The following is a 26,483-nucleotide window of genomic DNA, read 5'->3' as shown; positions in this document are numbered from 1 at the left end:
ATGTCAGTTCTCATCGTTTGTTAGTTGTTTCAACTTTAAAGTTACGATTTCAATGCCGATTACACTGACTAATTATGGCTCTTAGTTTGATGTACAACGCTATAAACAGTAGTTGATGAGTTGTATTTCACATCTTTCTTTAAAAGTGGAAGTTTGAATTATTTGAATATTTTGCAATACGTTCTATTTTCCCTTACGTTTCTGTTGGCATTTTGTTTCAGATTATTCCTGTTCGATCACGTGTTCGAGTTCGATGCGGTGATCATGTTGCTTATGAAGCTAAAATTTTGAAGCATTTACGCCCTCAACCAGCTCTTTGTGGTTTAAAGACTGATAATTCTGCTGATTCACTATCAACTGCTTCATGGTCCGGGGTTGGTGATATACAATATCGTGTTCATTATATGGGTTGGAATACACGACATGATGAAGTTGTTCCCAGATCTCGTATAATGTAAGAAATTGTGAATGTAGTTAGCATTTTTAATGATATTAGAGCTTTTTATAGTTCTTCATTTTAATTTTACAATCACTGATATATCTTGTGATCTCTGTTAAAATTGAATAGATATGAACTCACAGTTTAGTTGCCCTGAAGGTTAATATGAACTACAATGCAATTTATTCAAAAAAGAATAACAATACTTTGGATGTGTGTATGCTCATCCTGGTGACGTTGATAGTTGTGGCACTTAAGGGTAAAATTGATATTTTTCGAGTCTAATTATAATAATTTAGTGTCTAGTCTTCATATATTCGACTGTGTTGTGATTTGTTCTGTTTACCGTTTTATCGCCTTCGAACTAAATAACTATTTTGTTCATCTTTTGTTGCAATTTATTTAATTTTGGGCTACCAAATAGTACCTTTGTTCGTAACATGTTGATTATTTTGCTTCATATCTTGTTTCACCCAAATAAAAACATTTCAATATGTTCTTTTTATTTTTGTAGTTCTGTGATAGAATGGGGTCGGGGTACAGATGAAGATCGTCCACAGTCTTGTTCTTCTTTAAGCCCAATAGTTCATGAACCTCAAAAATCCACTTTAAAAAATCAAAATATTGTAACACATTCAAAACGTGAATGTGATCGATCATTGGGTTCCACTGAAATAAATGTTAATGAAAAAGACAAAGAAATCTTTAAATATTTTGCTACAGAAGATGCACATGAAGACGAAGAAAGTATTCATAGTCAAACAACTGAAACAGCATCTGACAACATTACTACAACAGCACCAATTGTTCGACGTCGTCGTTTAATGTTTTCTTCACTAAAACCTGGTAGACGACTCTCATCTCGAAAATTATCTATTTCAAAAAGAAATGAATTTTGTTCGAAAAAAACACCTAAATTACCTTTATTGGCTAGTGGATGCCTGTCTAAACCTTATTCTTCTGTTAGTAAAGATAGCAATAATAATAGTAATACTGAGAAAAAACTAGAGGATACAAATGCTGGTTCAAAGAAGTTAAAAACAACTTCCAGTAAGTAACCTTTTCGAATGATTATTAACTTATGTAAAGAATATTAGGTTTAAACTGTTGCTCATTCACATTAAGTTATATATATTCATTTTTATCTGTTTACAACTGCTTTTGAAAAGTGTCAGCTTACATTAGTTAAAGTACTTGGCTTGCTACCAGTGGGACATACTTTTAAAGATTAACGATTATGACGGGCCATTGGAGTCACATCAAAATAAATTATTTTAGTTCTGTATTTGTAGATGGAACTCTTGTACTCTGGATTACATCTGTTTAATAAAGGTCGATTAGACCACTGACACCTTGAAACCAAATTTAATGAAGACAATGGGTATAGGTATTAGAACTTTGTTTTTCAAAGATTGTGAACGACTAAATGAAATGTTTCATGAGGTTTTCAGTCAGTCATAATGAACATAGTATGTGAAACAAGTGTTCATTGGTGTAAGTCGCCATGTCTTATTAACTACGAAACTCAGTTAACTAGGGAAATAGCGAAAGGATCGGAATTGTTGTCGTAGCAACGATAATTAAGGAGAATGAACATTAAGAACATGGTTTGAGGAGTCATGAAAAAGGTATATGTAGAGGAATATTAGGACTTAGGATCTAAAGTGAATGCACCTACTCCACTGACCGATTCTAAGGCATATCGTCCAACTTTTCCAACCAGTGGTCACAGTTATTGCACTGACTCTAACTACATAGTCTATTTCTACTGGAAATTTTAATTCAGTTTAAATAGAACTCATCATAAGCAGATTAATGTACTGGTCACTAACCCACACTGTTTATGTATGGACTAGTGTTTCTATGCGTCTACTGAAGTAGAAATAGGTGGAGTGGCGTTCCGAATTTCAGTTTTTTGGTTGAAAACGAGTTGCTTGAAACACTAGGCTACACAGCCCATGTTTCATCAACTAATGTTATACTATAAACAACTTCGTTTCATTTAAGAAGGGTACTTCAATTTGCATATAAATTGTTGATAATTAACTTCTGAAACAATTTCATCCTCATTGTTTCTGTGTTATAAATTAATAAAAATCACTGTTTTTGAAATAAATGTTAGAAATAATAATTTTCAGTTATCATCCATCATTTATTACTATGAACTGTACAACTGGGCTGTCGTTTTGGTTGAACTCACTTGTTATACTTTCGCTATGGTATTCATAGAAACATATACGTCAGCTCTTGAATATTACTATTGTTTCACAAAAGTTTGTTACGCACCATATTTCTAGTCTGCCGTCCGACTAATGTAATAAACCACATCGTAGATTCCCCACCACTACGAATTGCTTACTACCACTTTCATCCAGAAACAAATGAAGTACTGGGGAATTTATTTTGTACTACTTTCACAATGATCATACAACGAGTAATGTATTGGCGTAAATCAGTCAGTCAGTTACAACGTAGGACACATATGCATCGGTCCAAGTTGCCATATCTCGTTAGCACAACAAGATGAACACCGGATTCATAGAAATAGTTAATTTAGTGGTGGTAGTATATAAAAGATAGGTTGTATATAAGGATATAGTATAGGAAGGAAGAAAGATATGAAGCAATTTTAATCTTAAGGTTTAAGGGAAGATAAAGAGTGTATACACCTACGCCATTGTGATCGATTCTGAGCCATGTCACCTAAAGTCTCCGACCATTGGTTACGATAGTCACGCGGACCCCAATCAAGTAGTCTGCATCTGCCAACATGGTTTAGACTAGAAGTTAGTGACTTCAAGCACTGATGCCACGTTTTGGTTTGGCCGACCCTAACTCTCTTCCAACCATCCCCTACACTAGTCAGCATAGCGCGTCGTGGTAATCAGTGTTCAGGCATACGTAACACGTGACCCAACCATCTCAGTCGATGAAGATTTACAACCTCATCAACTGACTAACCATCATTCCCCAATACCCTGCGTCGAACCTCACTATTACTTACCCGGTGATCCCAGCAGATGCGAGCAATATTTCTAACACGTCTGTTATCAAATGCTAGTAACTTACGAGTATTTTCTACTCTTAATGGCCACGTTTCACAGCCGTAAAGTAGAACAGAGCGAACTGCTGCGCAGTATACTCGTCCCTTAATTGATAGACGGATATCTCCTCTTCTTCATAGGTGACAAATTTTTATATTATCCATTAGGGATAAAAATTGTAGAACACCAAGTATTTTGCTAGTCTATCTAAAATGATGATTTAAAAAATTCTTACTTTCCAGTTGATTCTTTGATATAATATATATTGCTGGTTAAGTATTTCACTTGTTTTTTTGCCTAAGAAATATGTACAAGTACATACACTAACTGAATAAATGTTCAATAATTTTTTATTGTACATTATTAATATTTGGCATCGAAAAAATCTGTTCAAGCTTTCAATAACATAATCTATCCTAACTTATTGCTTTTTGAATATGTTAAACTAAATTGAATTGTTAGTCTTGATAAAATAAGGTCTAGTTATCTCCGAGGTAATTCAATTTGAACTTTTTTATTAATGAATCCTCTAAAATGTATGAATAAATTACTAGAGATTTCATTTCAAGTTAACCACTTATAATAGTGAATTATTAGTACGATTATAAATATAAAAAACAGTACAATAATGATTAAATTTGTAGTAATCCCATGCGAAAAAGATGTAGGATAATTGCTTACTATATATACCCTGAGATACAACTGTCAAGCTAGTAGATATGCATCTAAACATCGTATAACCTGACTAAAAAAATACATACCAGTCCAACTCGCCAATATTTTTCGCTATCATTGCTTAGCGAGGGGAAAAAAAGGGAGAGATGAGGTAACACCAAATAATTATCAAGTAAACCTATTGAAGGTAAACCGTAAAAGGAATTATTCGTAAATTTTGTTTGTTTATTTTAATAGATTATCTTAAAGTTTAATTAATCTCGTTCATTTGAACTATTCAAACCTAAGTAGGTTGACTGGATGTAGTTATGTGATCTATACGTTTGGTTGTAAAATTAGTTATTGAAAAGTAAGTTATATTATCGATGCAACTGAAGCTTTTAATGATGTTACTCTTATATTTTGTTGTTATTGTTGATAATACTAATCAGGTGGTTGTAAAACTAAACAACTATCTATTAACCTACGTGGACGTATCAGTAAGAAAATCAAGCCTATCAAACGACCTCATTCAAATCTATCAATTGCTTCGGATGTTTTTAGTACCAGCTCACCGAATCGTTCTTCTGTCAAGTTATCTGCTAAGTCAAAAAAATTAAAAATGGAAAATCTTTCAAATGAATCAATTAATAGTGAAATCTGTCACAATACTACTGGTTTATCAACTCCATTAGTAGTAGATACAAAGCGATTGGTAACTGATAGATCATTATCTGTAGATTGTAAAAAAGAACCAATAGATTTTGAGGATGATGTCAATCAAGCAAGTAGTACGTTGCATAGTAAATTGAGTTGTCAGCGTGATCAGATTGAACCAACTCGTACTTCATCTTCTAGTAGTGGTCCGGTTTCCAAATCAAAGTTATCAACTTTGAGTAAGTTTTTTTATTGTTGTTCGTTTTGTTTCCTTTTGATTATGAAAATTAAAATATCCAATCAAACTGTATGTAGGTAAGGCGAGTATAGTTTTTGGAACTTGACTTCATGTCATACCTATTGTTTGAGTGCTACCTGAACCTAGGCAGTTTGGTTCGATTTTAAACTTATGACTTTGTAGTCGATTGCCTAAACTAGTGTTCATTGTCATTTTTTCGTGCTGTAATTGTGTTGCACTGTCTTCACCCTCTTGAACAAGGTTTGTAAGTAGTTGATTTTGTGAGCTCTTGGGTTTTTGCTATTGTAGTTGAGAATTTGATCAGTGTGTGTCTACAAGAACCAATCAACATCGAGATGTACAGGACAAGCTGTGAACCACATGTGGAGAAATTCATACACTTCACTTCTACCCGAAGTTTGTGCTGATGATGTCGTTTAGAAGAACGATGAAAGCTCCACTACCAAACCATCCAGCTCAGAGAACAAACTCCATCAAAGTCATCCACATGAGCTACAAATCTCCACCATCTACACAGTTTATTGGTATCACAGTAGTCTCACAACAATTTGACTTTACATTCCATGTTATTCCTGAGTCTTTATATATCGTACTTGATAATTTAATGACTTCCAGATTGATATTTGATGATTAAAATCGCTAGTAAGTTTAATATTGTAGACTTATTATGATCTTTAGGTAAATAGTTTTGTTAAAACTAATCTGATATGAAGATAGTTCTCGTCGGTGATAGATATTGACAACAGGATTATCAGGAGTGACGTAGAACTCAAAAGCTATTTCTTCCTAATTTGAGACTCTTATTCATTTTTTCTTCAGGTTTCTACACAGGATCTCAACAAGGACCTTAGTGTTTTGTTGCTATATGATATGTTTAGAATAAAAAGTTTGTGCTGAGTGCTTCACATTTCTTAGTTTCACTAAATTCGCTATATATTGGGATGCTATTCAGTTATAATTGATAGGTAAATGACTTACTTCTTACACAATACAATCTTACTATCTGTGTCTTCGCACTAGAACTTCAGAAATACATCGAAAACATTAATTGATTATATTGTTTTTTGGTTTATTTATAATATCTTACTCTTCCCACTATTCCCCTGTTTCTATGCCTTTTTGAAATGTACTTTTATTTCTGCATCTTATATATGCCTTTATCAAGCTAACGACAAACCACTTAGTGAAGTTCATATACTTATCACTATGACTACAATGTTGTTTTAATTGAATCTTTTTAATATGGCTAAATTTTTCACTCTTTTTTTCTTTCAAAGAATCTAAAATATCTTCATCGTCTACAATTAGAGCGAAAAATCTTGTCTCTAAACTATCAAAATTAGCAAAACGAAAATTTACCAATGAATTGAGGATTTTATCAAGACAAAAATCTAAACGAAACGTCAATAATGATAAACACCAACCTCCAATGAACGATGATTCATCAAAAAAGAAGTTGTCCTCGGAATCTCCATCAATATTGATGATTAGTAAGGAATACAAAAATCTCAAGTCAAGTCTTCTAAATGATAACAAACAAATGATTATGAATGAACATCAGAATACCGAATGTTCATTATCGAATAACTCTGTAATCATTAAAGTAGATGAAGAAAATAAATCTATACCTTCTGTAAGTAATTTATCATTAAAGCATGTATTAAATTACATGTCCGATTATTGTATTAATCATAGAATTAATGTGAAAATCATTTTATTACAGCTGCGGAAGCTCAGGAGTATTCTTGGTTGTTCAGGATGATGTATCTTATCACTAACTGATTAGAGACTGAAACGAAAACTCTATTTTATTATCACCTACTGGCTTTTCCGCTGATTACTACTACTCTTGCACTTCAGCTGTATTTTACACTAATGTCTCAGAAAGAAAAACAGATAGTTCTTGACTAAAAAATGCGTTTACTATTCCCAGGACAGTTTAAATTCTAGTACGACTAAGCTGTTCATATTAGTAACAACAAAAATTATCTTGCGTACATAATAGAAACAAATTTATACAGAAAACAACAAATCAGAAAATAACGAAGGTCAATGTAGTAAGTTTGGAGTGTAGGTTATCGTTCACTTATCTATTTATCGGATCCACAAGGAAAAACTATATATAATTTGGGATGTTTCTAATAGTTGAATGGATAGAGGATAATTGTATTTGAACTAAAACTTGATACCTATTAGTGATGGTCACTGTATAGAAGCTGTAGATTTTCTGCCTAAAATCTTTGGAATAACAAAAGTTATACTTTAATGTAGTCACCATAGTTTTTATTTTTCTAAAAAGTCAGATATTTTAATAATTTTATTTGTTATCATAGAAATATAAACATAAATTCAGCCAAGCTTAAATATCAAACCAATATGAAGCTAAGATAGTTATTTTCTGTATCCTGCGTGAAGATTTAAAAATAGTCCAGATCTTTTTATCTCACGGTCAAAAGTCTCATCGCAATTCATGATTGTTTAAAGCTGGCTACCCAATTGAATTAATATATTAAAACCGGTTGTTTAACATTATTCTTTTTGTAAACTCTTTGATAATGTATTGTAAGTTTCAGTTTAAATAGGTGATTGTTTTGAAAAGAAAAAAACACAATTTTAACGATTGAGTGGAGAGTTTTAACTTGGTTTCCCTAATATCTTTTTGGGTAGTTATTAGTTTATTTGTAGTTTAAACACTATATGTAACAGCCATATACGAGAAACTACATTCCATTAATGAGTGGTAAACACTTATTAAACAGTTTTTAATTTTTATAGAATTTTACCTACATCCCATTGATAGCTTTGATATTTGATGTGTGATAATGATAGTTTTCCCTGTCTCTCTTACACACACACATTGGAGTGATAACCTCTACAAACTTCAGAACTTCAAACATATATCATCCATCAGTTACTGTGCTATGTTTTACTGAATGTTCACGTTCTTTTTTCTAATAAATTGCATACAATTTTTATTCATTGTGTATCTACAGTTTTATGCACAAGTAAATATCCTAATATTTTTCCCCACCCCAGAATGAAAAACCTCAGAAAAGTATAACGAAACGAAATCGACCTAAAGAGAAAGGAGCTGATATCTCTTCATATCGTCTTCAAAAGAAACTTAATAATACTACAGATACTTTAGAGAGAGGAGATACTACCAAATCTACGTGTATGGAAGAAAAACTTTCGGATCCTTCCATGAGTACCAGCACTTGTAGTAGTGGTTCTTCAGGTGCTGTTTTAAAAAAAGTAGATGAGGAAAAAATAAACATAAAGTCTCCAGATAAATTACTAACTAAAAAGTCATCAAAATCAACTATGGGTAGTGAACAAGCCAAGACAACGAAGTATAATAATAATCCCACACTACATTTTGAAGATATATCCGATGCAGAATCTCCTAATTCAAATGAAAGAAAAACCACTTCTAAGCTATCGCGTTCTCGATTAAGACATTCTACTCAAAATTCAAGTAATTCTTCCCCAAACACATTTCAAAAACATATACGGATTATTAAATCTTCAACTACAATATCGAACGGTAGTTCAAATACTTCAGATACTGATGATGGCAGTGAACAGGAAATTCATCGTTCTTTTGAAACTTCTCATAATGAAAGTAGCGATGGTAGTAGTAATAGTAGTTCAGAAAGTGTTTATGGTCCTAATGATGCACTCCCACGACTTACACGTAGTCAACACAAACAATTATTAGGTGATACACCGCCTGGTTCAGCTTTACAAACTGCATCACCCGCAATTTGTAATCGAACCGCTTCATCGGTTGTTGCTGCAAAACTTTTATCCAATTCTAAACGATCTCGTACAAAAGAGGTGAATAAAATTGTTCAATCGAAGAGTGGACAACAGTCATTAGAGAAAACTGAGGATACAAATAAAATCTCACTTTGTTCTAATACAGGTAATATTGTGAAATAGTTAGTTATTTTTAGCCTGTTCTTTCTTCTCATAAGTTAAACTTCCTCATTACATAAATGAAGTTTATCTCAGCTTAAGGAGGAAGGATGTATTTGTAAAATTTCAGCGAATGAATTTGAAGTAAAACCAAAGTTTCTCCTGATAATCTGGCCTAAACTTTTTTCAAGGAAACGTAATCAAACATCAAAGTCGTCGACCATAGATAAGTACATCGTTCTCTGGTTAACCGCTTACTAAAAAGGTCATCCAATCGACGTTGACAGTGTTTAAAGTAGGTATTTGCTTTAGTGTGTAAGAGACAGGTAGTGTGAAACGAGAAGTGTGTTAATATAACGGATTGTGTATTCGTAAGTGGTGTGGGAAGAAATTTCATTCACTATTTATCGCCTCTGATTGGTAAATTTTTAAGAAAACATGCAATTTTTTTGTATAATATGAACCAAATATGTCACACCATGCATAAAACGAAGATAAAGAAACACAATAAAAATGAATGGATGAATGTTTGTGTTGTTATTATTGTTCTAGTTAGTTGTTTGGCATATTCACGATATCAATCTAAACTCAACAATCTCCACACCCCTGTACTAGTATTCAGATATGACAACTGATTAGAATAGTTGAAAGTAATTGTTGTTATTCAGATATTAAGTGATAGATGAAATGGAATAAGGAGTTCAGGTTTACTTATTAATTATTAGTTGCCATGACACAGCTAATTTCATTCCATCCTCCCATTAATATTATTTGGATTTGCCCATATGTGCAGGGTTTCAGCGGTTAGTTTTTCTTTGTAATAATTAAACCCTTTTTGAAGGGTTCTTGTGCCGTTGAAATCGGTTGTATGACCCGATTCTGCCTCAGCTTGTAATGTTTACATGCAATGCTATATTTTCAGTATGGGAATTTGTGGAGATTGTAGTATTTTCACAGCTGAATTCACGAGTCGTTCTAGGCTAGACCGCCATTGAAAACCTGGGAGCACTGGACGGCCGTTTTGTCCTAGTGTGGGACTCCTCAGCAGTGCGAACCCACATTTCCTCACGCGGGCCTCGAACCCAGGACCTATATTTGCTAGTCTTTACTAAAAAAAATCAGTTGACTCATACTCTCTGCTTAGTTTTTACCTTAAGTTAACTATGAATGTATTAAACAACATACTAATGGGAAACTCCTAATAATTAGATTTGTCGATTCATGCGAATCTAATACACCACTACAAAGTTTAGTAAATCGTTATCTGTATGTCGAATTTTGTCAGGGATCAGTGGTTATTACTAGTGGTGTTGGTTCCAAAAGATGTAGTTGTCAAATGTATGATTAAATTGTGATTCCTCAATCTGAAGGTTTAATTGTATAATATTCATATTCGATTCTGGTCAATTCGTATGTCGTTATTTTTCAGAGTTAATATTCTCTTTCATTTGCTTGTAATTATGACTCGTAATAGATGAATCGGTTTAATTTCATTGTGCGTGTTAGTGCGAAACAAATAATTTATTATCTATTTACAGTTCAGGAAATTTAAATATTGTGTTGATCAATTCAATATCATTTAATTGATATATATTTAATTATTAATCTTATGGGGTATGATATGGTATACTGTAGTCTGATAAACACTTGGACTCATTTTCAAGCTTTAATTTATATTTTGTACTACGATCTTATGTTCTTCCTTGGACAGATTTAATGAGTTCTTCGTTATCATCTGAAGTGAATTATCTCAATGATAATGTGCCTAATGTTGAAGCAGAAGTTCACTTGGAAGAAACGAACATTCATAAAACTAAAGTTAATGTATCACTTGATAACGAAATCTCAGAGGACACTGAAATTAACGAAATAGATCTGTCTATAAAGCAGGAAACCATTGAAAGCTCCATGAATTCAAGTGCTCCACATTTATCTCCTGAAATTATTGATGATAATACACAAGTTAACGATTCCCATGTGAATGAATTACAAACAGAAAATATATCTCCAACATCTATAACTATGCATAATAGACAAGAAAAGGTCAAAAAAGAAGAAGAAGAAGAAACAGGTCAAAAAATCAGAGAAGATCATGGGATTCCAAATGATAATGTCAACGATGATGATGATAATGATGATGATCAAAGTTCTGTTCAAACTATGAGCACAGATCCCATGGATGGATTATCATATGATTTGACTATGTCTTCTGAAAAAACTCATTTACACTTGTCTTCAAGCAAAGAAGATGAAGATGTAGAATGTTGCATAGACAATGATCATCATCGTCATCAAACTCAACAACACGCTAATAATATACCTGAAACTATGAGTACTTTATCCAATGATGAAAATCATCATTCAGTTGATGATATTGTCAACGACAATGAAGAATTAAATGTGACAGTTGTGAATAAACCTCATACAGAGCTTCCTACAATTGATGAAGAAGAAGAAGAAACAGAACAGCAACAACAGGATGACGATAAAGTTGTTGAATTAGAACAGGGCAGTATTTCTAAGATATCATCGCGTAGTCGAATAAGACGGTCAAGTAATAACAGTAATTCAACTGATGCTTCACATAAGCGTGGGAATAAACGTATACATTCAACACCACATCGTGCTACAGTATGTATTTGATTACTTTTACTATTGTATCTATTAATTTTCTCATGATTCATTTTGATTTAGATAAAATAATTTTTAAGCCATTGAACAGAATACAATGAATTTGTTTTATTTCGTTAACTGTTACAACAAATGATCTTATCAAGTAGTGAATATATAATCGCATTTGCAAGACTAAGCCATTACACCAAATAAATTTGTCATTACATTGCTACTAATGGTATAAATATCATACCTGAAAATCTAGATTTACTAGCTTCATGAATAACAATTAGAGTGTGTGGAAAAGTATTGGGTTCTAGTCGCAGTGAGAAGATCGAAACTTGGATGCAAATAAATCTGCCTGTAGTCCCAAATAGGAAAACACTGGTTTCTTGAATATCAGTGTTAGTCACAATTAATGTATTCTTAAAACATAACTTGTGACAAAACGGCTATACTATAGAGGCAGTTCTCTCACGATGCACATAGAACGACGGAGCTTGATCTATTGCAATCTTGAATATCAAACAGTAGGAAATTATAAACCTTTACTAATTGAAGCTGTTGCTTAGTGATTCTTGGTCAGACGGTGAATACCAGCGATTATGACTTGATGGAGTTTTAAATTCTTGTAGATATCGATATATATATAGGCTTAAATATATACTTCTAATTATTTCATTCTATTTATTTAAACACATAAACATTGGTTCAAGGAGGCACCAAATATATATGCGCCACACTTATCATCCGATTTGTGTGAGTGCTGGAATACTCCCCGGGCGCCCAAACCGGAGCAGGTGGTTTTCTCAAGGGGCCACTCCACGAGCCTTTTACCTAAAGGTCTAATCTACAAGGCAGTGGAGAAACGTTAGGAGATGTAGTCCCATGGTAGCCAGTGACAAATAATTGGTCCATACGCTATTTGCTCTTTCAGGATCCTGAAACCCATGTACACCATTGGTTTGGAACCGGGTTTTTCGAACTCCCCTAGGTGTATCCTCTGTATCCACTAACCCGGTTAAAGCGCCGAAGAAAGGACCATTAAATACGTAGAAATAAGTGAGGAAGAAAAGTATGTGATAAGAAATACAGTTCAACTAAAAATATGACTGAGAGAGTTGTCTCTCAGTTAAAGAGGTTTGTCTCACTTTTATGAGGAATGTAAAAGAAAATTACATCAGGATCATCATTAGCTCCCAGTCTGAGTTATATCTGATTTATCTCAATAAACTGAGTTGCATTATCTCTAGGACCTCTATCCGGGAGTTGTGACGGACCAAAAGTTGTCAGTCTTATATAGCCTACCTACATACCATAGCGTCACTTCATAAAATGACCATCGTTAGCAAACAATGTATGACGTGAAAGCAGCTGGAATAAGATTTGTAAAACGTATCCAAGCTACCGAACATGATGAAACATTTCGAATTATCGTAATTATGGTTGAACACAGTAGAGATCCTCCGAATTACCAACATGGTATTACCACTGAATGTCAGCAATCTTTTGGGAACAATGATGAGTGAACGCAGTGAATCACTAGATATCCTTAACTCAGAGAGGTCATATTTTATAAACACAGTACGAAAGCTCTCACGTGGATCAGTTGTAAACCCTATCCTTTGGAACCGAATTGACATCATTATTTATGTTGACACAAGCTGTTTTCTCCATACTTTATAACCAAATACGTTAAACATTGATCCATAGTGCCCCAAATGCCCTGGTACGGCCGAGAGTGAAGAGAGTCCGCTCTCCCTTTCGAAATGCTCTTATATGGCCACGCGTATTATAGCCTCTGCCAGGGAAGTCCTACTCACTGCCTCCTCGTAAAAGGGATGTTGTTTACGAAATTGAGAGGACGAAAAGCGAATGTCCGGCGCTTTAACCAGGTTGGTGGACACGGCGCGTTCACCTAGGGGAGTTGGCAAACCCTGATTCCAAACCAATGGTGCACATGGGTTCCAGTATCCTGAAGGAACAAATGGCGTACGAACCAATCGTTGGTCACCGGCTACCATGGGACTGCATCTCCCTACGATGCTCCACTGCCTTGTGGATCAGACCTTTAGGTCAAAGGCTCGGGGTTCGGCATCGTGTGTCCGGGCGCAGAGACGATAATCCAATTGGTGTCACCATCTTGAAACACCGACTTCGGTGGCTTGGACATGTTTTACGAATGTCGTCCCAGAGGCTTCCACGTCGTGCATTATTTGCCGACTCTGGGACTGGTTGGAAAAAGCGGAGAGGAGGTCAGTGTATGACATGGTGTCGTAGCATGAAAGAGAGCTGCAAAGGGCTAGCTTCTGTTGGTCCTTCACGACTACCTGGTTGGGGTCCGAGAGATGGTGCAACACAGTGGCTAGAGACGTTATCAGATATGGCTCAGAATAGAAGCCAGTGGCGATCCTGCTGTAACCTTCTTTTACTTTCTTCATAAAGAATGGTTCTAACTTTCTTAACTGAAAGAGGCTTCCGGTTGTACATTTCTGTCCACCTTATCTTTTCATCCCTTCTCTTCCTACTTTCATTATTTTGTGTGGCGCATATGTATCTGGTGCCCTTTTGTACCAATATGTATGTGTTTAAATAAATAAATAAATAAATAGTGCCTAAAATCATAAAACTCAGTCTTTGTCTATACTGCATAAATTATCATTGTCATAAGCAATAACTTACAGAATATCAATTATGATGTATATATTATATGGTGTTCCTTGTCGATCTTTATTTTATGATTCCGTCAGTGTTTAGTTTATACCGACTGTTGAAGAATCAGTCTTTCATTGAAATCAAACGCTTGTTTCATTTTAAACTTCGTGGATTTCGTTTTTAATGTTATTTAAGAGAAGGAATACAGTGAGAGAATCAACAATGTTTCCGTAATCTTACAATGATTTCCACTGACTTTTATCATATTTCTTTATTTAGAATGCACAATACACATTCACCATATAACTTCCTCATCTTCATATAAACTAACTGTTTCAAGTAATTTTATGAATATTTTTCCTTCTTATCATAACTATAATTTCATTTCCTAAACAAAAAATTATTTTAGGGTTCTGAAAATTCCCCAGTTCCTGCTTTAGAATCCCCACATTATCATCCTCCAACATCTCCACATTCAACACTCGGTACATCACCATTGCCCAGTTGCTCGAAGTCGCTTCAAAATCATCCAGTTGACCGTTCTATATCTAATCATAGACGATTCGGTGGGCCATTTTTCCCCATCGCGGGTTTCTATGATCTACCTTCTGATGTTAAATGTCAAGCAAGTTATTTTTATATCTCTGTTTATGTCTCTGTACTAATATGTTTAGGTTCCTATAATTTCAAAATCTCTATTTCAAGGGTGCTCTTTTTAAGCAGAAATCAATTTCAAGTAAATGATCATAAATATTCGGTGCTAATAGAAAATGACGTCTTATATGGGAAAATAACTTTAATCCATCTATTTTATTTTTAATGTTGGTTGGCTTCTTAACCTAACCAAAAATGTACTTAAATAAAGCTAGAACAAACATGGATGTACATATGATTGATAATCTTTGTTATTCCGATTCTTTTCACTCACCTATGTCAATTGTTTCACACTATATGTTACCTCAATGTAAAATTTTAATACATATTTGGTTGTAAGCAGCTGATGGGAAGCCACGAAATATAATGAATTCATATTATTCTGCATCCATGTTTGTTCTGGTTATATCTAAATTCATAGAGAGAACTAATTTCACAAAAATGTACTGTTTATTACCGTTTAATACGGTAGAATAAAAAGTAATTAAATCTTTTGAAATCCCTATATCCATTGGTCATTATTTGACTCCAAAAGATTGTTCAAACTTTTAGTTCATTATTTTTTTCTATAACTTTCATGATATTTATAAGTTTAGAATCTTCTTTGTTCAAATTCATGTTAATTGTATCAAGCGGTTAAGAGTGTTCAAGATTAAATTGCACAAACCCAAACTGTACGAATGAATATATCTAGATGAATTAAATCTATATGCTTGGTTTTATACGATATATGATTTAACATATCCCTTTACATTAGAAATTATCCTTAATTTCACTTTTATAAGAAGTTGAATTTATATGTGATCACCATTTCACTGTCCAAATATCCAGTAATGTTTTCATGCTACTAAATCTCTTTGAACCGAGTTTACAATTCGAATATATCTCTTTTGGCATCAGTCCATGAAGTCATTGATTATTGATCTGAGCTTTGTTAATGGGTGGCGACCACTTAGTTAGTAGACGTTGGGTAAAATCTCTCTAAATCAGCAGCGATGGAGTAAATGCATCAAGTATTTATTTCTCTTTGAATTTTGAATTCCAGTATTTATTATCACTATTGTTGGGCTTATCTAATATATATCTTCCGTCATCTCAAACTGAAATTTTCCAACTAAACGCTTGAATCGGTTTCCACAGCTTTTCTAATATTCCCGAGCTAAATCTACACAAATTGAACACTAAAGAAAAGGTGCATAGTGTGAAAGGAACGATTTACTCCATAGCTAGTTAAGGTACAGGAAAATGAGGGTATTTACACTATTTCAGACGGTTTTAAGCTTTTGAAACCTTCTGGAAACATACTGACCATAGTAGACACATAGGTAATTATCCAATCAAAACCGTGGCACGTGATTCTGTATGTTTTAGGTGTTTTTGCGAAGATTCTATTCAACGCTGATTGACTAACAAGTTTTCTGGGCCTCCAGGGCCTCATAGAGGTATATTTTTAAGACTCCTCCAACACAAACCATGTTCTCAGTGTTTAGTCTTATTATCATCACTACTACAGTATTTCAGTACCTTATGCGATTCATCGTATTACATTCATCTCGTTGTGCTAATGTAGTGTGGCAACTTGGATCAACACACGTCTGTGAACGCCTATCTGTTTGTTAGTTATCTTGTATATATATAAACACTATTGAGTGAGACTTGTTAAAAATTTTATCGTTTTTTTACTAATCATAAGTTTGCTTCTACCCTCTGTCCCACTTTTGTAGGTTTTACAAGAGCGTATGCATCGAATATTGGAAGCATGGCGTTTAGCTAAACAATATCTTAAAGATTTAGATCAACGAAGTAATCGTACACGTCGTCTAAAAGCTAGACAAAATTTGGAAACATTGACATCTTCGTCGAATTCCAATTCAACTTCACAGAATTGTCGACAACTTATTGACGAACCGCCATATGCTACCAACGATATAGCATACACCTAATTATTATTATAAATTTATTATCATTATTATACGAAGAGATTATGTGCAAGTGTAAATTTCTTCAAGATGCACTATTAAATCTTTTTCTCTGAAAAAGAAATACAAACTATAAATTTTAATTTCTAATTATTTCTTGTCCACTAGTTTGTTTGTTGTCTCTTTTCACTGATCATTTGATTTTAATCCTTTCATATCTATTTCTGTATGTGTATGTTAATATGTGTTTGCGTTTGGCGCTTTTTTTGTTTTTTATTTTCGTATTAGTTACGTAAGTTACCCAAGATATTACTGCTATTCTCTTATTGTGTATATAGTTGGTGTATGGAGTTGAATTGGGGTACATTTTATTATTAATATTATATGTATATTTATTCAAATTAATGTATAGTGTTATAACTGAACAAAGACCAATATGGATTGACTGAAGGAAGAACGCAAAAACGACTGATAAATATGTGTTATAATCAATGAATGTAACTAATTTATTAAATAACATGATTACTCCTCTCTGATACCTTGTTTTTAATTTAGTTTGCAATGGGTTTTATTTATCCATCCTGTGATACTTTTGACTGAATTTTGATCGGTCTTAGTTGTCATATGTTTACCATATTCAGATTACCTCAATGTAGTCAATATGTCACAAGTCTATGTAAAATAAATCGAATGTGACCAGCAATGGAATCTAGAGTGTGCGTTTTGTCCTATTTTAGATTCGTTAGTTGGATGTACCTGTATCTCAAAGTTTACCCAGTAAACATCGTTTTTGAGATTCGGGTACATCCAGTTGATGAATCTGAAACAGAACGAGACAAACATCCTGGATCTCACTGCTAGCTATATTTCATCTATCCCACAAAAAATTCCTCTTTTTACTTATGATACGTAATAGTAGGTCTACTTGAAAATTGGTTCCTTGTACCATTTAGTCTGATTGTTTGATGACTTATTTCGTCGATTTTTTAGTTGATAGTTATACAAAAATCGTCTATGTGTGTGTTCTGACCATGAGTTATGTGTAAATGTTAACTGTAATTTTTCTGCTAAATTCGAACTAAATAGGGTGAATTGTGAAACTATGTAGTTGCATATACATTGAGAAGGATTCTTAAGTGTTACATATTAAAAGACGTACATCTTTAATTGTTACATTTGAAGTTTCGTAGTTTGATTGATTATTATATTTTTGATCAATTTATAATCTTCACTTAATGACCCTCAAAATTAATGTATCAATAAACCAATTTGGATTTTAAAATATACTAAGCGTCTTTTTACTTACTGACTGATGTGTATTGTCTGTTGCGATAAATGAGTTGAGTCACTGTTTCATTAATGCTGCATACACCTTGGTGCAGACCGACACATGTTTCTTCAAAAATCACAATTTTCTTCTAGTGAATTAGAAAGATCATTTGGTGCCTACGTATTTTCGAACTTTGTAGATTAAATATTTATTTTTAAGTTTTCCAATCTTTCTGTTGACGTTAAGAATTGAATCAGTTTCTTTCTGGTATATGTACAGCCTGTACAGATCGCCTTGATATGACTATTAAGTCACTAGTATTTCAGTATAGACTGATAGTGGTTAGCAGTGGAATCCGTAACATACGTTTCCTTTTCTTTGACCTAATGGAAATATCGAGACAATCCCTTCAGGGTGCATGTATTTTGAAATGAGATTGGTCAAAGTTCAATCCTTAATATTAGAGGAAGATTCAAACTATTAAAAAAAGAAATTGACTGCAGTTGCACAGTTAGTTATTAGTTAGTTAGCTACAACGTAGGACCAGGCACATATATGCATCGGTTCAAGTTGCCATACCTCGTTAGCACAATAAGATGAGCATCGAATTCATATAAGTAGTTAATCTAGTGGTGTTAATATATAAAAGCAAAGTTGTATGTAAGGATATAGTATAGGAAGGAAGAAAGTTATGAAGCAATTTTAATCTCAAGGTTTAGGGGAAGATAAAGAGTATACACACCTACGCCATTGTGATCGATTCTGAGCCATGTCACCTAAAGTCTCCGACCTTTGGTTACGATAGTCGCGCGGACCCCAACCAGGTAGTCTGCATCTGCCAACATGGTTTAGACTAGAAATTAGTGACTTCAAGCTCTAATGCACAAGCTGGTAGTTAACTGGAATCAGTGGATAGTACGTTGAGTTTGGGTCTCGGATATAGGCATATCCGGCTGACGAGCCTCGAATAGAGCGGAATGCATCCTGGATTATACTGCTAGCCATAACTGATATTTACTTCCTTACGAACGTTTAGTACTACACTGTGGGTCACGTGCCTTGGTAGTTATATTACATTATCTAAAAAATAGTCACCAGAGACTTCTGAGAATAACCCAACTATACAGAGTTGAGTATATTCTACCGGGTTTCGAACATTCATCTCAAATCATGAGCTAAGGCAACTCTCTGCTTCCTATCGTGTTATTCATCGTAACTAAACTTTGCAACTGACAAAAAGTAGTCATATGGAATCAACTGATCTAATTCTACACATGTTTTGTCCAAAATTATCAAAGCAACCAAATATACGAACCTCTTAAATCATTAAATCTATTTTCCAAATTCGGCATCGCATTACCTAGTTGTATTCTTTATATTATAGGACTTGCTAATATTAAGTATTTGAAAGGAAATATCAGTAGTGATTTTTTCGCAGTCATTTTACCAAACTTTTTTGATGCAATAAATTGGCTCATAAGCTTTTTTTCCATCTGCAATGTTCCTTGAAGTTTTCTTTTTACCAATCCGCATAATTTATTTACGCTAATTTCTAACTATACACACTTGAAACTTCCTTCTTAGCATGAATCTTGTAACTTTCTTCTCATTTAGTTAAGTGAAAAATTCCATTCACACAATTAGTAAAAAATATGAACAGAAGAAAGAAATATTTCTTCTTCCTATTAATCTTTTTCCTTATTTGTCCGGTTATTTACTTGAGGAAAATTGGTGTGTTTGACGCTGGTTTTACGATAAGTTAGGTAATTTCATATTATTTCTCTTGATTTTCGAAATCTTACATTTCAGATGTGTTTTACGAATACCATAAAACTAATTGATGACGAGATTAGTAAATTTGCTTGGTCAGTGTGAATTAGGACCACTTACATAAAACCAAGTTGTAAGGTACCAGTGGGTAAACATTCTGGTTAGCGTTTTTTTAGCGAGTTGGTTTCCTATAGGATGGGGTCGCTAACCCCATACCCAACCCTCCTCATTTATCCGGGCTTGGGACCGGTAGTAGCCCCTAGAGGAGCTGCAGGCGGAGTTGGGTAGATATTCACTGTCATGTTATTCGATCCTCACCTCAGACTAAATGGTGTCAGTCATATATCAAGAATTATTAAGATTATTTTAATTCATGGAAATCTTTGTGTGCAATTAATGTTCTGTGAATTTGAATTCCCGTTTCTGTCCGCCGAATTCCCTCAATTCAATGGCATTAATTTTTTGTAATATATATCTCTTGTAGTGGAATCAGTTGGACAAATATTTTATGCTAATACTAATAAAATGTTATATACCTATGAATGTCTTATATCAATAACATTATCAAATCTACTTAAATCAGAATTTAAAAAATTACATCATACTCACGTTTTGTTTCCGTATGTAATTGGTGTTAAACTAAGATGTCTAAGAAATAATATTTGTATCTGATCATCTTATTTTCGGTCAGACAGTATGTCCTCTTTAATTCTTTTGTAATTTAATAGGATTATTCGATAAGTGAGCAGTGACTGTTTTATAAAATAGGCCAACCAAATTCTTACTATAAATCGATTTTCGACAATCGTTAAGTATTTGAATTTAGGCAGTCGAAAAAACGTAAACAAAGTAGTATGGCATTGTTTAAAAAGTACTATAGGCCTGTTCATTTTGTAAAATAGTTACGAATAATAATGATCGAAGATTGAGAGTGTACAATATGCACCTAACATAGTATTTTAGAATAAAGCATGAAATACTGATGATATTTTCTTGGTCTTCGTCTTAACTGTCCCCAAAATTTTACCGCGCACTATTTATTATTGATAAGAAAATTCAGTTTTTATAAGGTCTCGACTTCAGTGATCAATTTAACTGCTGAAGCTATTTCAAATATAATATTCATAACCGAAGTCTTCTCTATACACCGTGCCCAATTTTCGTCAAACCATTCTTTTTAACATGAATATTCGTACAAATAACTGCATATTTTCAATATTGACATTAAAAGCTGTTCACCATCAAAATAGACATCGCGGTCGAATTGACAAATCAGTAAAAATAAATAATTTAATAACTTACTCCTCTGTTATTTTAGCTAGTGTATATTGATACTTTATCATATATTCGAAAATGAATTTCAAACAATGAAATAGTAAGCCATATAGATTGAGTGACGTGTAGTTGCACTTACATTCTGTCCCGAAATTTTGTGTCTATTTCATTTCTAAATAATCGAAAAAACTTCAAATTGTTTTTTCGGAAAATCCTAGACCTTTACCTAGTTAATATAACTGACATCTAGTACTGTTCTAAAATATACTCCAGATATCTTCAGTCACAGGTAAACTGAATTGCGTAGATCGTGAATCAATAAAAGTGTGATGTTACTAAAGACAATGTACTTACACTTGTTCTGTCACCACACTGCCTTAAAGCAATAAAGAAGTCATCAACTTAAAAAGTCAAATGAAATTAGTGGGAAAAACGCTAAAAATCAAAACAGTAGAGATATCAAGTACTGTACAACTCATGTGGTAACTATTCTCAGAATGATAACAATTAAGTCTTCAAATGATAAATTTATTTGAAACGAATCGTTTGGCCTTCGAGTTAAGTAACAAATCGTTCAATCGAAATAAAACTTCATCGAACAGATTTCTGAATGTACAATTATGAAAAAGAACGGTGAGTTCTAATACGACAAATTAATATTTCTTAACTTCGAGTGAAAGCAAGTTATGTTACTTTTATCTGAACGTGATCAAGATTATGAGAAGCAATTTAGTAATAAAAAGAAAAGAATTAGAAAACTAAACAAAAAAAAGGATATTCTACAGAATAAGATAGTACTGAATAACTTTCATTTAACGGAAATTTCAATCATCACTGTTATCAGTATTATGATCAAAATAAAGTTATATCTGACCCAGAATCGCACTATTTTTGGTAAGTAAGAGTGTACACTGATTATTTATTCAATAAATAAACCACATAGTGATCTGAGTTTGGAATCAATTCTATAAAAAACTTATTCAATAATACACTTCACGAATGATTAAACGTCTACCAGCATGGTTCGGAAACGACCAGATAAAATCAATACGCAGTTTCATCTTGGCACATCTAATTGATAGTGGTCATAATGTAGATAAATGGAAATCATTTCGAGTGATTTATCGTATTCCTCCATCATTTCCCAACGGAGTTCGTTCCCGTCCCCTTCATATAGGTGAAGCCATAGGAATTCGTACATTCCACCCCCATTGATGTGTACAGACGACATTTGTAACCCCCCTATCCCTTCCATGGCCGGATATAACTTAACAAATGACATTATTATTTTAATTTTGTTATCATTAGCATTATTTTCACACCCGTTATTTGTTTCTAATTTTCCGCCTCTTTCCGTTTGTATTATTCACTATTTAATTAATAATATAATTCAGCTTGTTTTTCTGTTCGCTGATGATTATAGATTGTTTAATATTTAATTGTGTCTATTTCAACATTAAAATCTTTGGAATGTACAATAAAGATTAAATAACTAAACTAACTTAAGCAATTTTAGCTGAAGTGAAATTGAGACCTGATTAGAAGTTGGATATCTCAAGTCATCAATCAGTTAACAGATGAATTGATAAGTTTGGCTATTTGTTGTTATGTACTGATACTTTCATCTATTATTTTAAAAATGTCACATTATCTACCATAAATATTTCAGTTTACTTACTGTTAAGTTAATTCACCTAAAACTAACTCTGTATCATTATCAGAAGGGGTTCTGTGGAGATTTAGTATTTTCATATTTGAAAGCGTGAGTCCATTGAAGCTAGACCACCACGGAAAACCTGGAAGCACTAGACGGCCGTTTTGTCCTAATGACTGACGTCGAGAGGTAAATCCAGGAGTTCTAGTGAGAAGCAGTGACCAGTGGACTTCAAACCACGTCTGTTGTGAGATAGAAACTCACTGAAGACAATTGGTGAACGGTTGCTCAACTTCGTGGATCGGTTGGAGTTAGACATAAACACCATCGGATGCCGGCTAAGTGGTCTATCGGTTAAGTACTCTGGCGTGAGACTGTTAGGTCCTGGGTTCGAATCTCGCGAGGCGAGGTCGTGGATGCGCACTGCTGAGGAGTCCCACAATAGGACGAAACGGCCGTCCAGTGCTTTCAGGTTTTTCCTGGTGGTACAGCTTCAACTGACTCACGCTTTCAAATCTGTATAATTAGACAATGAACAAGCAAACTTAATCACTCTGTGATTATACCAGACAGGGAACCTACGTGTTATTCAAATAATAGTCGGAAAAAACACCCTAGTTAAATTGTTTGTCATTGATTTTCAAGTCAGTGTGAATCAATCATTTAATGTTATATGATTTCTTACATTAAAGTTACATAATTTTTTTTAAAAAGTTTCCACACGGATTCAGTTGTTATGAACAGTTAGTCAATCAGTTTAAAAGTATCTGTACAGTTGCTCTCTGTAACGTAACCATTTATATATCCAGAACCTGTTTTAAAATGTACTCACAATAGTCAGTCACTAAACGGTAACTTGTGTTACATGAGATCATCCTTAATACTGATTAGGTTCTATGAATCAATTTTTTAATAAAGTCACTCCTTTAAGTAATCTAAAATTTTGTTCCTCAACCTTCGATGTAAAATAAACAGAAAAATTGCATTAATTCGTGGATTTTTGATTCACAGACGTTGAAATTCACCAAAAAGTTGCAACTGTGCAGAAATCTAGATCCAGGATGTCCTACGTAATATAACAATCACTTTTGTATAAAATTTTATTCAGTATGAATCAAGTGTTTTCAGGCAATCTGTTTCCTCTGTACTAGTTTACATTTCATCATACTCTACTCTTATCCCTCACTTGATATTTTACAGATTTACTGTACAATTATACTTTCCATTATTATGTATTGAAGGTCAAATCTGAAATGCCTAAAAAAAGTCCTTTCTGAATGTCGGAAGAACGCTTCTATTTTTAGAAATAAGATTATATTGATGATTTATTTATTTATTTAAACACATATATATTGGTACAAAAGGGCACCAGGTACATATGCGCCACACTATTTGTGTGTGTGGGCTGTGATACTGCCCGGGTGCCCAAACCGAAGCAGGTGGTTTTCTTAGGGGGCCACACCCCGAGCCTTTGACCAAAAGGTCTGATCCACAAGGCAATGGAGCATCGTGAGGAGATGCAGTCCCATGGTAGCCGGTGACCAACAGCAGGTTCATTCGCCATTCGTTCCATCAGGATACTGAAGTCCATGTGCACCATTGGTTTGGAATCAGGGTTTTCCAACTCCCCTAGGTGGACCCTCCGTGTCCACCAACCCGGTTAAAGCGCCGGACATTCGCTTTTCGTCCTCTCACTTTCGTAAACAACACCCCCGCCACGAGAAGGCAGTGAGTAGGACTTCCCTGGCAGAGGCTATATATTCGCTGGCCATGTGCGAGCATTTCGAGAGGGAGAGTAGACTCTCCCCACTCTCGGCCGTACCAGGGCATTTGGGGGCTATATTGATGAACCGATACAATATCAAAATGCTTTTAAACTTCCGATATTATTTCAGTCGGAGTTGCGTTTGTTCACATGAACTGAAACTGTTGATAACATCTCATATCATTTGACTGTTACGTGTTTGACAAAGATGCTGCAATCTTCTAGGTATTATCTGAGAGTTTTCCGTTTTTTTTCACTAAGTCGTTTCTTTCGGTTAAAATGTACTATTATGTGATTTTGCTGAACAAGTTATATAATAATAATAAGTCATGAAGTTCAAGTTATTAACCATTAGCCTGTTACATCGTATCAGTTGGTTTTTTTCTGGTTAGCGTTTTTTTAGCGAGTTAGTTTTCTACAGGATGGGGTCGCTAACTCCATGCCCAACCCTCCTCCTTTATCCAGGCTTTGGACCGGCAGTAGCTCTAGAGAGGCTCCAGGCGGAGTTCTACTGTATGGGGCGGAAACTTGGAGAACTACGAAAGCCATCATCCAGAGGAAAAAAATGTTTATTAACATTTGTCTACGCTAAATACTTCGGATCCGTTGGTCAGACATTATCAGCAACAACGTACTCTGGGAGAGAACAAACCAGATTCCAGCGGAAGAAGAAATCATGAAGAAGCGCTGCAAGTGGATAGGACACACATTGAGGAAATCACCCAAATGCTTCACAAGGCAATTCCCTACATGGAATCTCTATTGGGGGTGACAGGCGTAAGTAAGTTGAGTTTTCTAATGAACCTAAATTAATTGATCAAAAGTACATTTACAACAAAAATGCTGGCTTTTTTATACTGTCTTCTGAACGTTAACCGTAAGTATGTTGACACAATATTCAATTAAAGTGATTAACTCTATGTTCTTATCGAATTACTGGTCATATATAGAAAGCTACATCAATATCTAATGTTTATGTATAATGAACAGAAAATCCATTAAATCAACTCATGGTTGTTTCTATCGAATTCAATGTACAACATTTTAAAATATATTTTACATATTCTTATTTAATTGGCTGTGTAATCTCCAAAATTATTGATTTTAACCCATCAAACTTTTGTTTATTTAGCAATACCATTGTTGATAATTTACTGTGGTGCATATAAAGATAGCCATTCCCATTTAGAAGTACCGTTGGTTTCATATTTGTATGGTTTTTGTTAAGTTCAAATTTTCAAGAGAACAGATTGCAATGTCAGTCCAGGTGTCATATTGAGTAAAATTGTGTTGATTTTAGACAAATAACGCTGTTATTACTAACTATGGCACAATATTAGCCCTTATCTGAATCACCTAAAAGATTTTCTGAGTTTGTTTTTACTTCCTTCATTTTACCAGTGAATAATAATGTTAGCAAACCCTGAATGGGAAAGTCACTGAATTCCAGTCCAAATTAATAAATATTCATAAGTTTTCATAACGGTACTACATCAGCTTGAGAATCATTAAAAGTCAAGAATCACTAAACATCTGTTCCCTCCTAGTTTAAGAATTCTCATCAGTGTACACCAACGACCTTTCCAGGTAACGAAACTACGATCTGTAGGTATCTTTATAAGGATTTTACCTATAGACTACTACACACTTCATTTAACATTATTCTTATTACTTATCACTGTCGTTGATATTAAAAGTACATTATCTAAAACTACCTCGTTATAGCACAATCAAAAAGTAACTCAAATCTATAATCATTTCCTTCACAGCACTATAATCTATCCTTCCATTTTTTGTCACATTAAAAACATAGAACTCTGAATTTTTTCTCTGAACAATCATGTTTTGTTAAGATTAAGAACACATCATTTTTATCAGAAGGGGTTTTGTTTGTGGAGATTTAGTATTTTCATAGTTGAAAGCGTGAGTCAATT

The 26,483-nt window shown here is 33.9% G+C and overlaps 1 protein-coding gene across 1 annotated transcript in view; it reads left to right on the top strand.

The window, feature by feature from the left end:
• The window catches only part of Smp_124780 (hypothetical protein), a gene marked incomplete at its 3' end in the record, with an annotated part of 36,246 nt that extends 16,320 nt beyond the window's left edge, over positions 1-19,926 (top strand). The window contains exons 11-20 of the mRNA XM_018792483.1: positions 222-454; positions 954-1,489; positions 4,590-5,033; positions 6,331-6,686; positions 8,090-8,981; positions 10,686-11,045; positions 11,220-11,605; positions 14,652-14,900; positions 16,621-16,783; positions 19,895-19,926. Of these exons, the coding sequence (XP_018644114.1) occupies positions 222-454; positions 954-1,489; positions 4,590-5,033; positions 6,331-6,686; positions 8,090-8,981; positions 10,686-11,045; positions 11,220-11,605; positions 14,652-14,900; positions 16,621-16,783; positions 19,895-19,926 (3,651 nt within the window). The remainder of the gene's footprint in view (positions 1-221; positions 455-953; positions 1,490-4,589; positions 5,034-6,330; positions 6,687-8,089; positions 8,982-10,685; positions 11,046-11,219; positions 11,606-14,651; positions 14,901-16,620; positions 16,784-19,894) is intronic.
• Between the last annotated feature and the right edge of the window lie 6,557 nt (positions 19,927-26,483).

The sequence above is a fragment of the Schistosoma mansoni genome (genome assembly GCF_000237925.1).
Source record: "Schistosoma mansoni, WGS project CABG00000000 data, supercontig 0266, strain Puerto Rico, whole genome shotgun sequence".
NCBI classification, from domain to species: domain Eukaryota; kingdom Metazoa; phylum Platyhelminthes; class Trematoda; order Strigeidida; family Schistosomatidae; genus Schistosoma; species Schistosoma mansoni.
The sequence above is the reverse complement of the archived record's forward strand: the minus strand, read 5'-3'. Positions and strand labels throughout refer to the sequence as shown.